Source organism: Megascapheus bottae, chromosome 26, assembly GCF_031878675.1.
Source record: "Megascapheus bottae isolate mThoBot1 chromosome 26, mThoBot2.hap1, whole genome shotgun sequence".
NCBI classification, from domain to species: Eukaryota; Metazoa; Chordata; class Mammalia; order Rodentia; family Geomyidae; genus Megascapheus; species Megascapheus bottae.
In genome coordinates, this window is record NC_143534.1 from 7,111,124 (window position 1) to 7,126,182 (window position 15,059).

At 40.0% G+C, this 15,059-nt stretch overlaps 1 protein-coding gene and 1 pseudogene across 1 annotated transcript in view; both read right to left on the minus strand.

Moving 5' to 3' along the window:
- Positions 1-15,059, minus strand: part of Itih5 (inter-alpha-trypsin inhibitor heavy chain 5) — a 59,480-nt gene that overhangs the window by 24,394 nt on the left and 20,027 nt on the right. Inside the window, exons 6-7 of the mRNA XM_090318860.1 lie at positions 3,930-4,099; positions 2,752-2,868 (exon numbers count right to left, since the gene is read on the minus strand). Coding sequence (XP_090174986.1) covers positions 2,752-2,868; positions 3,930-4,099 — 287 coding nt within the window. The remainder of the gene's footprint in view (positions 1-2,751; positions 2,869-3,929; positions 4,100-15,059) is intronic.
- Positions 5,446-5,599, minus strand: LOC150045899 (U2 spliceosomal RNA; annotated as a pseudogene).

Here is a 15,059-nt window from a genome sequence, read left to right on the forward strand (position 1 = left end):
TTGACCCATGTCCTAGATCTCTGTTTTGTAATATATTCTTGAAACTCATGTCTACTGGTGGTGATGGTTTGATAGAAGGAGCTCATTAGACAGAACATTGCCAACTAAAATGACCTCTGGTCACATACCAGTTGGTCCCTGCCTTCATGAAATCACCCTGCCACTTGAGCCATGACCCTAGGCCTCTTTTAGTTTGCTTTTCAAATAGAATTTTCCACTAATTTTCCCGGGTCTGGTTTGGATGGTGTTCTTCCTACCTGTGCCTCCCAGTGTAGATTTTAGAGTTCAAGAGAAATATGTTCACCGCCACACTCAGCTTGATTGATTGATTGATTGATTGATTGCGATAAAGGTCTCACTAACTTGCCTGGGTTAGCCTCAATGCATGATTCTCCTGTCTCTACCTCTTGACTAGCTTTTATTAAAGGTCTATGTCACCCTTGCCCCAAGGAACTTTTACTGGGACCCAGCAGCACCTACTCCTTTGAACATTGTGCCCATAACAGTGAGTTAAGTAGTTATTGTAGAGTCAAATGATCATCACATTTCTTACAAATCACTATTCATGTAATTATTAAGTATCAACTGTATGCCTTACATTGTGAGGAGAGCAGAACTATTCAGCCTGGCAAAGACCAGGGAAGCCAAAACCATACATGTTCTGATCCAAAGGGACCTGTGACAAATGTCACCTATTTCTAAGGTACTGTCACAGCATGAGAGCCCTGTGCTGAGGGGGTGATTGATTGCCCAACCTCCTCGTTGACACGGCATCATCCACAGGACTGGGAAGTGCCAGACACTTATCACCTGGTGCTGTGGCCTCAGAGAGGCAGCCGACTGTTCAAATAGCAAGTGTTCAGAAACACTCCAGGCGGAAAGGGGCTTTAGAAATTGCTCAGACATTGCTTTGGCTGGTCCAGAGTGGTTCTCCTGGAAAGAAGCCATACTGCAGCTGAAAAGCCAGCAGAATGCATGCCAAACTGTCACTGACTCTCAGAGAATGGGATTTTAATATTAAGGAATGAAGGAAGAGGGAAACAGTAATGTAATGACATCTGTCATTACATTGCTCTGGCATGAAGCAAGGAAACCCAGCCTTTAGCAATGAAGGCCTTCAACTCGACCTGTTGCCCTTGCTCACATTTGCCCTTCTCCCAGCTGCACACAAGAGTGTTGGCTGATCACACCATTCTTACACGAATGTGCCGTACATCATGGTTTGGTACACGGGCTTCAGGTCTGGGGCAGAAGTCTGGCTCTGTCATTGACTTGGCTGAGTTCTCTAACTTTGCAAATCTTCAATTTTGCCATCACTAAAATGGGACGACAGCCAGATGGTTATAAAAATTAAGTATCCCAATATTACATAATTTGTGCAATGCCCTTAGGACAATCAATAGGATGTTGAAAATGCTCCCTCCTCTATTTTTAAGTGGTACTCAAATCATCTTATGATTAAAGATAAATTAAGCAGAACCTGAATTACTTTATTGGCCATTTTCTTCTGTATAATTTGGGATAAGATTTATCTTTATTGAGATTATAATCTTTTACCAACTTTTTTAAAAGTTGCAATACATGTTAACATTTTTATGTACCTAAAGTTACTGAAGTTTTTTCTTTTAATTATTTTCATTACTTTTAGATTTAGAAAGATTCCCATCTGTCAAAATTAGTTAGGCATGTGTCTGCCTTTTCTTACATATCTTTGAATACAGTTCACTGATTATACCAATCCATTTGAAAAAACTACTCTAGTAGCCAGTTTATATGTTCACCATTGAAACAGATTTTCCAGGAAATTCTTTTGTAGTAATTAGCAACCTCACAAATAAATTGGGATACTTCTAACTTTAGAAAATGACTAGACATACAGTCAAGGATTTCTACATGAAGATAGACATACAGTAACAATAAAAAAGGCCAAGATCCAGGTGCCGGTGGCTCATGCCTCTAATTCTAGCTCCTCAGGAGGTTGAGATCTGAGGATTAGAGTTCAAGGTCAAGCTAGGAGGACAAATATGTTAAACTCACACCTCCAAATGTTTTCAGCCTAATAGCCTTTCCAGCCTGGAATTTTAAGGCTCAATTTAAATTCTGTGAGAACAACAGGATGGAATTATTAATACCTGAACTTTTGTTCTAACGATATGCCAATGTTCCTCCTCCGTAGTTCCTAAAGTGTATGATTGGGCAGCATTGTTGTTGACTGTGCTATCACTGAGTGACACTGTCTCAGTCATCCACTCTCTAATGTCCATTGTGAGGACAGAAAGTCTGTCTATCTGCTCGCGTAAACCCAACAAGCTAAGCCAAGTGCCAATGGCTCATTCCTGTCATCCTAGCTATTCAGGAGCCTGAGATCTGAGGGTCACAGTTCGAAGCCAGCCCAGGCACGAAAGTCTATGCAATTCTCATCTCCAACTAATCACCAAGAAATTGGAGGTGGAGCTGTGGCTTAAATGGGAGAGCACTAGCCTTGAGCAGAAAAGCTCAGCAACAGTGCCAAGGCCCTGAGTTCAAGCTCCAGGTCCAGCAGAAAACCAAACCAAAACAAACAACAGCAACAAAAACCCTCACCAAGCTAAAATGACAGTTTCTATCAGTAAACAAATCAACCATGGATGCTTCCTGTGTATCGGAACTGCTGGGTGGTGTGTTGTCATTTGGCACCAACTGAATGTTCTTCACAAAGAACATCACTGTCCCAGGTAAAAGCGAGAGGGAGAAATGAGCCTTGGCACTTACCTGCCGAAGCTTGGTTCCCACCATAGAGGCACTGATGTCCAGCACGAAGACCACGTTCTTGGGTAAGGGAGGAAGGTCTTTGGGAGCAAAGTAGTGCACAAAATAGCCGTTTAGAACCTGGAGTGGGGAAAACCAAGGAATAAGAAAGGAAATGATCTCAAATGGACAGCACGTAGAACCTCTAAAACCCAGAGACAGATTTACATACCTATATGTACATATTTACATATATAAATACACACATATTTATATTTGCATACCTATGTGATCCTGATACCTCTAAAAGAGTCAGTTGCTAATTTATATAAAGCAGAGGTTTTAGAGGAAATATGTGTTTATATGCCAGTACCGGGGCTGAAACTCGAGGCCTGGCACTGTTACTTGGATTTTCACTCAAGGATGGCACTCTATCCCTTGAGCCACACCTGAATTTCTATTATCTGTTATGGACAGAAACATTAAAATATATTGCTCATGGGCTAAGGGTGTAGCTCCGTGAGAGAGTGCTTGCCTGGCATGAATGAGATACTGATACTATATGTTATATATATGTATATATGGCATAGACATATATACTATATAAGGTATACATTGCATATATACATTTTATGTTAGATACTGATACATTACATACATACATATATTTTGCATATGTATATTTTGATTGTGACAGGAAATTCAATTTTAATGATCCATCCCCTTCTAACCTCATTAATTAACAATGCTTTTATTATCTATTCTTATTTATTTAACTATCTTATTTTTCCAAGCATGTTAAGATATCAAGGTTGTCTATATTCTGGATGTCCATTAATATATTTTAATATTCCCACCTTGTCTCTGGAGTAATAAAACCTTAAGGGAAATAAGCTATGGAATCATCTCTTTTAAATAAAAAATTGAAGATGAACTAAAAATTTAACCTCATCTAAAACACCACAAGGCAACCTATTATGGATTTCATTTGCTGTCCAGATTACTGAAGCAGGAAATAGATATCCTCTGAGGCTAATAAGGGAGTATCACTGGTCCCTTCGATGACACACTTTGGGTTAAAATAAACTTACAAAGAAACAGAAGTATCTTTCACCTTTGGATAAGTGCTAGCACCCACAGTCCTGACTGCACCAATAAATATCAGCCTACCCGATATGAAACAGCAAGCCAGGACCCATTACCTGGATGTCTCCAATACTCTGTTCCCTCTTGACATCATACCGGATGATGAAATCTCCCAGAATTCCATTCTGGGCAATCTTGGCTTGTTGTACCACACTGGGCTTAAAAACTATTTTGGCAAAAGTTTCATTTTTGTTGATGACAGTAGAAGGAGGAGGCCCAGAATCATCTGAAAATAAGATATTCACATAATAGTTGAATGCATAAATATTATTCTGAAAAGAAGTCAGAACTGTAGCCAGGATTACCAGAATGTGAAGACCTGCATACTTTCATGGGGAATATGGCAATAAAAATAAGAATTCTTAATTACAAGTTTATATGAAGGTGTTTCACCTAGATACTGAATCATCAAAGTTGGGCTTTAAACTGCTAAAAATCATTTCCTTATTTTTTTAATCCATTCAAGCTGATAGCATGAATCAATGGCCAGTAATTTCCCAGATCAAATTAGCATGAAAATGAAATGAGACATAAATTGACACCGCAATCAGCATTTAGAAATCAACTTCCTTCTGCTGAGGTTTCATTAGATACTGAAGTCAGAGGAAGTCTGAACATTTTCTTCAACAGAACAGTTATTTACAGACAACATTTGGGTGTGACCTTTTACCAGAACCAGGAGACATGAATTCTTCTAGTGTTTGCACATAACAAAGGCAAGAATTTTGGAAGTAATCAATGAACTTGCACACGAGAAAATTTTATTTCTGCAGAATGTCAGCTTCCAACAGATCTCCTTATATGAAGGAACTAGAAAACCAAGATGGTGCATTGACCAATATCAATCACCACCTCATTCACCAGTGTGGGTGAAGAACTCTTGGAACCATTAGACAGGAAGAAGAAAAGAGGGCTGGAAATACAATGCTCCTCCAGTTACTGAGCTGCTTCTGCTGTGAGCCTCGTGGCTTCCCCAAAGTTCTGTTTCCTGCACACTTGCTCACCTTCTGTCTAGAACCTCCGCTCTTTTGACTCCTTGGCTGATGCAAGTGAGAGTGAACCCACTTCCTGCTGGCACAGAGAAATGCCAGGAAGACTCTTACTACTGTCCAAGGGATCTCTAATGGTTACAATAAAAAAAGAAATGAGGGAAGGCATTTAAGAAGAAATTTGCCTGCAATAGTACTGTAGTTGAGTATCCAAAATATGGGGAAGTAATTTAACTTCAGAGTGACCAATGCAAGAACACAGGCCAGGCCCTGGTAGCTATCTAGCTTGCTTAGAACCATCCCCGAAGGCTCATGGGTTTTAAGTGCTTATGGCTCACTGAAGCTTAATTGAGAATTTCCTTGCAATAAGTAGAATTTCCCTTCTGTCCCTGTCACAGGTTTAAAAACGTCATAGCTTGTATAATGTAACCACTTGAGGCCCACTTTTAACTGGCAGTAGTGTAACTCTTTCACACAATGAATTGAAAAGAGCCAAAAAAAAAACAAAACAAAAAGGAAAATAGGAAACTGTCCTTCTCAAGAACCAGTCTCACACTGGTGGCTGTGCGTAAAGTATCAACTAAGAACTCAGAATCCAAAGTAGGATTGTGTTGTAATACTGATTCCATGTCATACAAACTGTAAGACCTTGAGCAAGTTACTGATCCCTTTAAAAAAAAACAAAACTGATAAGAACAGACACTACACTTGATCTTAGCCAAAAGGCCGAGAGCGATTACTGATCCCTTTTTAAAATGGACTAACAGCACTGCTGAGATCACACTGTTGAAAAGATTAAATGATGTCATGATTAACAATAATTTGTGGTTATAATGATTATAATTAAGAATTCATAATTATAATTCTTATTAATTAAGAATTAAGAACAGTATTAAGAATGATGTAGTGTTCATGATAAAGTTATACTAAATATTCTTAGCAACATTAAATGTATACAAAGTAAAAGGGAGATTAAATGATGACCACAAATTACATCAAACATGGAATAACCTGTAACAAATAAAGGTATTTCTACTGTAACTTACAAAGACATGGCTGAATCTCATAGTCATGTTGGATTAAAAAAACTTCAGATACTAAGAGTATGTTCTCTGAGGTTCACTTACATTGATTTCAAGGTCTGTGAAATAGAGCATTTGCTTCCTTTGATGGCTGGGTACTGACAGGGAAAGAACTCAAAGGAAAGTGGAGGAAATGCTCATTTCTAGGTGGAAGGTAGTTGACTGGGTCATTTAAGTGTAAATACTCGTAAATTATACATAGAAGTTTTGTCCACTTTATTCTGCATGTACACGACTTGTTGAAATTTACACTTGAAGTACAGAGCAGGCAGGCGCTGGCATGGAACACAGCAACATATTTTGCCAAACCGGCCACTCTCAGTTCTTTCCCTTAGGATGCATGGTTTTTGCAGGAAGTTATATGGGGTTAGATACATCCAGAGCAATTCCAACAGGCAGAATTAGGCCCAGGGATAGAATCACTGGGAAGTACTTTGAAGAAAACTGTTCCATTGTGCTGGAAGCATTTCCCAAATGCAGGGTTACAGTGCTTAGACAAGCCCTGCCTTAGTCACCTGCAGGGATGATGTGGGTAAGAGCCTCACTGTGTGACCTTGGGACCCCTATTTTGTCTTGCTTCAAATCTCTTTTATGAAAATGCTTTTTTACAACTGCCCTGAATGAATACGTTCTTGGTTAAAGGGAAGAGCTGGGGGTGAAAATGTATAATTTCCTCTGAGTCCTTCATTTGACGAGGCTCTTTGATATGGACCATGAGAAAGTATATAGGGTATTGTTATCTTGCCTTCCTGTTGACCCCATGTTTATATGTTCTTGATGAAAATTCATGAGAATCATCTAAATGGACTTCTTTTACATGCCCACAGAGCAGATTCCTTCTCCATTGGTTCCTCATCAGGAAACCACTCCAAGAATTAAAAAGCTATAAAAAATAAAATCCATGGGAACAAGTCCAGAGAGTAAAATCTTCTTTTCATCAGAGAAGAATAAATCTGCCAAGCAGGTTAATACAGGCTATTTCAAATCTACTAACCAAAATCCCGAAGCAAAATAATGCTTCTTAGTTTTCCTTACTGTGATCTGGCGCTCAGACTGTATTCCAAGGGTCACCCACGCTTTCATAAACCCAGTGAGCTGTATCAGCAGGCCCTTGGTCATGTGATGTGTTCTAAAGACAATGAAGACTTTAGGAGCCCACCAGAGGAAGGAAGCATCTGACCTACTTTTCTAATGAGAGCCCAAGCCTCTTTTCTCCTCTTTGTTTTCATTCCTTCTTGTCCTCTTTAATGGGGAAAGGCATGAACTGTGGATGCTCTTGCAGTTAGGGAAGACTGAGACTTCTGTCTGAACTCAGGCATTGCTGATCTTACGATTGCTTTTAATGCAGTCTGAGAACAATTTACTAACTGCTTTTTCCACCCACTGAGACCTGGCCCCACGTTTCTCAGGCCACCAGCAGAGTTCAACACCATTCTGTTTTTTCAGGGGAAAGACTCAGTGTTACCTTTGGAAGCCACACAATACCAAAGAACGGGTTCTAGAGCTTGACAGACTTAAAATGGCTGACTTATTATTTCTGAGTCTCAGTTCATTTCGGCAGTACAGTCATGCCACAATTGTAAGATCTTTATGAGTAATTAGTGAGACTCCATTGTCAGAATTCAGTGAATATGGTGTCTAGCACATAGTAGGTGGTCCTTTATAATAATTCCCAACCCTCATGCCCGTCAGAACTTGAGTTTTGTACTCCTTGTCAATTACAAAAGGCAACCTCTAAGGAACAGATATTTTTGGAGAACACACAGTTTGCATTGATCATCATGGTTTTCTCTATATCACTGAGAATTTGGTAGAAATGATCATTATTTGGGAAGGACAGACACATCATAGCAGATACCATAACAGGGAATTCAAGAGTGTTTATATAAAGAACTCTTAATAACAAAGTCAGCCTCAGCCCAAAAGATACATTAAACAGTGTGCAGAATCATGCATGTAGATGCAAGCATGCATTTACCCTTTTCTGAAGCAAGAGGCTCCAAAGAGCCTAAAGAAACTTAAGAACTCCACCTTTGAAAGCCATTACACAATTGCTCATTTGATTCTCTTCTCAAAATGATAAAGCAATAGATATAACAATAATGGAAGGGTGAAGAAAACAAACATATCTATGGTTTCAGGCTACACTACAAATGTTACTGGAAAACAAACATTCTCCTAGACAACCACTTGGGAGAAAGGAAGCCCATTGCGTTGTAAAGTGTTTCAAGGTGGACAGGATTAGGAATAGAGACCCAGGCTGAAGGACATCCGCTGGAAGCTTCCACCCTGCAGCTCCACGGACAGAGGGATTTCCTGCCCTCTGCTTCCTGTGGGCCTTCAGTTTGGCTATAATCAGTCTACAAGCAGCCAATACTTGGGGCTGTTACAAAAGGGATTTCAAACAAATGCTGCCTGCTCATTTCCCCTTGCAAACAGGATAAACGGTCTCTGCTTGTTTATATAACCTGCTCTTCTGGGATCCAAGGCCTTTTTTTTTTAATTTGGTGCAGACAAAAATACTGTGAGCCAGGCACTGGCTCATGCTTGCAATCCTAGCTGTTGGGTGGTTGAGGTCAGAAGTACCACAGTCCCAGGCCAGCCTAACCAGAAAATTCTCAGTGGAGAACCTGAATGCTGTGTCCTGCATCTGGCACTCCAGCTAAACAGAAAACCTAAAAGTAGGCATATCATGGTCCAGGAAATAAGAATCTAGCTCAAACATAGCCAGTGCCAACAAAAAGCAGGGCAGCTATAGGCATGGCTCAGTGGTAGAACTTGTGCCTATCAAACATGAATCCATATGTTCAAACTCAAGCACCACCAAAAACAAAAACACAAACACTGAAACTGGGCCACCACCCCTTTGGTGTAGCAATAAAGACAAAGTTCACATAAATTTAGAAGGAAAAAAAAACACTGCTGAAGTTGAGTCCATGAGAAGGAGTGTGGAGATATTTATAAATCTTCATAGTTTTCTTCTGGGGAATGCTTTTCTCTCCAATACTGATGTTTGCTATTAAAATACTTGGGGGATATATGACCACATAGATACAACAGAAACATATGCCACAGGATAACAACGTGAGTGACAGCTGAAGGGACTGAGTCTAAAGGGATATTCGCCCAGATGTCTCAGCAAAGTTGCTTGCTTAACACACACTTTGTTTCTTCCTAAAGCAATGAATTACCTAGAATCAGTTTCCATGTTTGAAAGACTATCCCTGAAAACAAAGCAGCTTCCTCAGCATCACGCACAAGTCCTTACAAATTAGCTCCTAAAATTGCACATTACCCTGTGTGGATATCAGCTATGTCCAGCCCCAAACACAAGGTGCTGTACAGATTTATCATGGGGCCACAGGAAATTCCACCCAAAGCAGTAATCGTCGCGAGGAATAGGAGAATTGGAGATTTCTGCTCAATTCCTTTACTTGATCCTCTTGCATGAGGACGATCAGGACCTAAAAATCATTGATTTGGAAACTCTGGGTAGCAGTTTATAGATAGATCCAGTCCTTTGATTCTAGAAGGCTCTGGATCTAAAAGTCTAGAATGGAGCATTCTGTCCTGTGATTTCCTAAACCTGGCATCTCTCCCTTCCTAAAGGATTGCACATTGTGACTCATCATGAAGCCCCCCCAGATCTGCATTCCCCTGGCCCCCCACCTCCAGATGCAGTCTTCACTCAGCAGCTGGAAGGACATGGCCTTGTGTGGCCTCTGGGAAATCTCTGCACGATCTGGTGGTTATGTGAGGGTTTCCAGCATTGTTCGGCACAAAAATGACTGCGGCATGAGTCATATGGCCACAGAGTTGGTTTTGTTTTGCTTCTTCATGCCAAGATGGAAACCCCACAGGAGCTTATTTGTTGTGACATTGACTGTGGCTTGATCAGGGTCTTCACCGAGCAGAATGGTGGAAGGAGACTGAAGAAAGTGCATCAAGCTTCAACATTTCCCCAAACTTGAGTGGGGAACAGCCACTGTTCTGTGAGAACTTGCTCTTTGTTTCTTTCTCATGTGGTCTTGGTGTGAGGTGGCTGTCATCAGGGAATTGGACACTGTTGACATGACTGTGGCTGAGATGAGAGATGGGCCCACAGATGTGACACAGGTTGCCAAAAGCATCTGTCACAGTGGCCCCAATGTTTTCAGGATGAAGTACTCCAGTTCCATTTGGATTTCAGGAAAATAAGAAATATCCTGTCAATGTGTCTCAATGGGACATCTTTTTAAAGTATGACATTCAGATAACTGGGAAATCCAATATTTTACCTGGCAAGTGTAGCCAAGGATGATTGGAACTGCAATAGTCTTCTAGAACCAAAGATGAGTTATTAATTCTGTATTTTTAATCCTTTCATAACATAATAACTGGTAGGGCTAAAATCTGACACAAGTAACCAAGATCAGCCAGGAAAGTGTTGCTAACCTAACAGCACTTTGATTGCCAAAAGTTACTTATTCCTTAATTATTGAGCATCCATTCCATGCCAGGTACCACTCCAGAGCCAAAGAATACAGCACTGAGAGCAAAAGACAGAGTCAGGATGTTGATCCACCAAAGAAAAACATCATTAAACATTTAAAACAGATCCTATACAGTTCCTCATGTACTGAAATACAGAGCTGGTCTCAAGTCAAAGGTGATGCCATCTTGCAGATTCTATGACTGCTCATTCATTTCTGTGATGAGAGGTCTACCAGGAAGAATGAAGTAGTATTCTGAGGGCTTCTCTCCTTTCCAATTAAGTTTTCCCATGCCTTAGAATTACTTGAAAAGTCAACATTTTATAGGAGTAGAGAGAAAATGATAATGATGATGCGCTGTACACATAAACGGTCATGTTGAATCAAACCTCAAACAGCTATTTAAAGATAATGTGAAAATGACAGAAGGCTGTCCTTAGGGTGGTGTGATTAAAAATACAAGCCAGCAAAACATCAATTTGCTTTCTGGGACTACAGCTCCTAAGGCGATGAGCCAAAGCTGGGCATGGGGAGAGGTTATTTTTATGGGGTGATTCTGTGCAAGCCTGAGTCCAATAGCAATGGCTTGCTAATATAGAGATTAACAAGAAACACGTCAATAAGGATCTAAAGTCAATGTATTCTGAAGGTCCCATGCAATAAGGGAACAATTTTGTTTAACTTAACTTGCTTCTGAAGGCCAAAATCTTCACATATTAAGATCTCTAGGTTCTGCTGGAAAGTCTAAAATGATGATTCTGAAACTTCACTGATCACCACTGTTACCTAGTTTGCTTTAAAAAAGACAAGTGTTTACAACCTAAAGGACATGGTATAGATTAGTGGTATGCCAGTTAAACCTCAATTAAAATGTATTTTCAAGCCCAAATAATTCATTTAATAAAAATGCCAACCTCAACAAATGCCTAATTGCAGAAAAAGGTTCAGCACTTAGTTCTCATTTGACAATTACAGTTTTAAAAACACTTATCAATTTTTACTTTCCATATAAATATATAGAAGGCTAAATAAATTACATATAAATTCCAAAGTTATATAGAAGGGTGCCATGTTAGTGAAATAATTTATGTATAAATTGAAAATTTATGGAGGAGTACTATACTAAAATATAGCTGGCTGTTTATGCTGTAAATATTTTCAGTAACTTGTAATGCACTTGACTTGGACAGGAGCCAGACATCAGAATTTCTTTTAGTGACTCAAGTTACTATAGGATGCAAGTCAGATGTGAGAATCACTGATATAAAGCCAAAGAAGGAGTAACACAGGGTGGGTATCTTCTTGATCATTTTTAGTTCATTTTGCTGACCACTTCCCATCCAGGATCTGAACATAAATGAAAGTTTTCTGCACTTTCAAAAGTAGGAGTTAGTGGGCCCTGGTGGCTCATGCCTGAAATTCTAGCTACCCAGGAAGCTAAGATCTGATAATCACGGTTCAAATCCAGCCTAGGCAGGGAAGTCCATGGAGACTCTTATCTCTGATAAACGATTCAGAAAAGTCCATAAGTAGAACTGTGGATCAAGTGGTGGAATGCTAGCCTTGAGCCAGACAAGCTCAGGAACAGCACCCAAGCTCCAAGTCCAAGTCCTAGAACCAGCAAAAATAAGTAGGAATTATCTAGTTGTCATGGATCAGAAGTAAGTGTATAAGAGAAAAATGAGCATAAACCCAGATTGTAGAATATCCAGCCCTGAGCCAGGCACAGGAATAGCTCTTGTGCCTGCTGTGGCCTGTCTAGGCCACACATCCCATTGGTGACATGGGAAAGCTTCATTTCAGATATTGCCAGATGTTGCAAAATGATATTTTGGTCAAAAGACAGTGGTTGCTGGAGACCTAAGAGCTGCAATATTCCTATCACCTTGTATGGGCTTAGCTGTCCTAACTCCTTACTCCACTGCTGGTATAAACACACCTGCCACATCAGCAATCATATAAAAGTCTATCCCATAAAACTATGTACTGTTCATAGCATTTGGTAATGATAATAAATGACTGGTACTGGCCTATGCATTGATTGTTGTATATTTGTCATTTTTTTTGAGTATGCTTCTTCTTACAAAAGAAAAAGGTTACTGTAAAAATATAGCTGCTTCCCCAGGCAGTGTTTCTTATATGCCTATTGATTGCATCAAGGCCAGTCGAGCAAGTGCCTTGAGCCACTCAAGAATGCTCTGTGGTGTTTGAAACTGATGAAATCACCTAATGCCAAAGACCTCAGGATGTGTCTTGGTTGCTAAGTGATGCCTGACTGTATGCACTCTGCTCCACTGAGCCACAGATCACAGCTTTAAGGGAGATGAAAAAAAGAGTGGACAGCAGAGAGCCAGAGGAAACACGAGATCTTTTTTTCTTTGCTGTATACCAATAGACAGTCCTTTAGATTCTGAACCATGTTCATGTGTTGACTGTTTAATCAATCCAGAATTCGAAGGCTCTAGCTACCAACTTATATCTCCTGGAATGAGTATTTGCATTAGGAAGGAATTAATGAACAATTCAATAGATAGAGTCCCATTTTGACCTACCAGATATGAGACAAAGGTAGATTATATTGCTCTTAGCCCTTTTTCCATTTTTATGTTTAACCAGGAATAGGCTTGGAAGTTGAACTCACACCCCCAATAGTTTACAATCATTTATTTCATGAGAAAGTAGGAGAGTACAGTGGCCAGTACACAAATTTGGAGTCAGATGAATCTATACTATTGCTTTTATCCATAATTAAATATAGGACCTTGTCCATACTATGATGTCTCTATAGACCTTGGATTTCTTTGAGGAGTACTAGGACTTGAACTCAGGGCCTGGGCACAATCTCTTAGCTTTTTTGTTGCACCATTTGAGCCACGGTTTCACTTTTTCATGATTAATTGGAGATGAGTCTTACAGACTTTCCTGCCCAGGCTAGCTTTGAACTGTAAACCTGAGACTTTTACCTGCTTGTAGTTACAGCTAGAGGTACAGGCACAAACCACCAGTGTCAGGCTTAAAACCTTGCTATTTCTTAAGTAAAATGAGGGCTGAAAAAAATATGATATGCAAGGGTTATTATAAAGATTGAATGAGAAAACATTTGATTCAAAGTGGTTAGTCTGGCACCTAATACATACTAATCCTTGCCCTTAATTTATCTGGCCTTCAAGATAAAAACAGGGCCCTCAGATAACAGCCGTCTGATGTATTAACCATAGCCACATCTGTCAAAGCCTGTCTGGCCAGGGGCCACATGCTCACAGTTACAGACCACGTACTGGTACAAGTCCAAATCTCATTTGATCTCAGTGCTGCACATAAAGGTGTCCAGACAAAGTCCCAGCACCCTGTGCTTCACACTGGATAGGGCCGCCATGTTGCAGAATGGAAAGACATCGTAGATGGGGAAATGGTCAAAAGGGTTTCATGCACCTGGCTCTGGGAAACTCATGAAATCTCCATACTCTGGGAGGCCAAGCATCTGCTCTGGGGTGAAGAGCTAGGAAAACAACCTTCTTAAAACTAAACAGATCCCAAGAGATCAATGGTCTGCAAAAATTCCTCTGTGCTATTAACAAGCCCTGACTGTAAACAGTAACCAACCTTCCAACTAACAACCATAATTCTAACTCTGTCCAAACACACACACACACACACACCACAACATGTGCATAGCTCTGAAGAACCACAGTGCTCCTGCAACTTAGACAAAGCATGGACATCTTAGCACTGCCGTGTGTTTGCATTCTGAAATTCCTTCAGGCACATTTGCAGACACTGCATCTTCACAGACATTTGCACTCACTATCATTTCCAAGTCTTCTTCACCTTTAAAGAAAATTTCATTCATGCAGTTGCACAGAGAAAAAAATCCCCAGGTAAAACATTCTTGGTTATTTCTGTGTTTATTTTTCTTCTCTGCTGTGAAGACATAGTTAGTGACACGTTACTTAAGAAGGTATTGGGACTAGGCAACAGTGTAACAGCTATAATCCTAGTAACTCAGGAAGCTGGAATCTGAGGAACATGGACTGAAGCCATTCTAAGCAGACACATTAAAGAAATCCTTCCTATCTTTAATTAGACAGCAAAAAGACCAAAGCTGAAGTGTGGCTCAAGTGGTAGAGCACCAGCCTTGAGCAAAACAGCTGAGTGAGAGTTCAAGACACTGAGTTCAAACTTCAGTATTGGAATCTCTATCCCTACACACACACACACACACACACAAAAAAAAAAAACATTGTGTTAAATCCTGCAAATAAACGAAAGTTAATCAAACACAGACCCACCATCAGTGGTACTTAGAATCTTATGAGATTTGGAGTGACAAAGTCCAAATAAGGTCATCATCATCATCATCATCATGAGATGACAATAACAATTATTAATCTTTTACTCTGGGCCAAATACTTATCATACACTAATAATGACCCAGACTATTATTAGCCCTGTTTTTGTAGATGTGAAAGCCGCGTTATAGCTCATTTTCTATCAAGATAATAGCCAATAACTGAGCTTAAAAAAATCTATTAGCCATATAACTACCATGTGCAGAACGCATGAGCAGCGCCCTGTATCTTATGCAGTTTCTGATGTCAGACACCTTGACGATAATTTTAGAAGTACAACTGCCATCTTTGAAA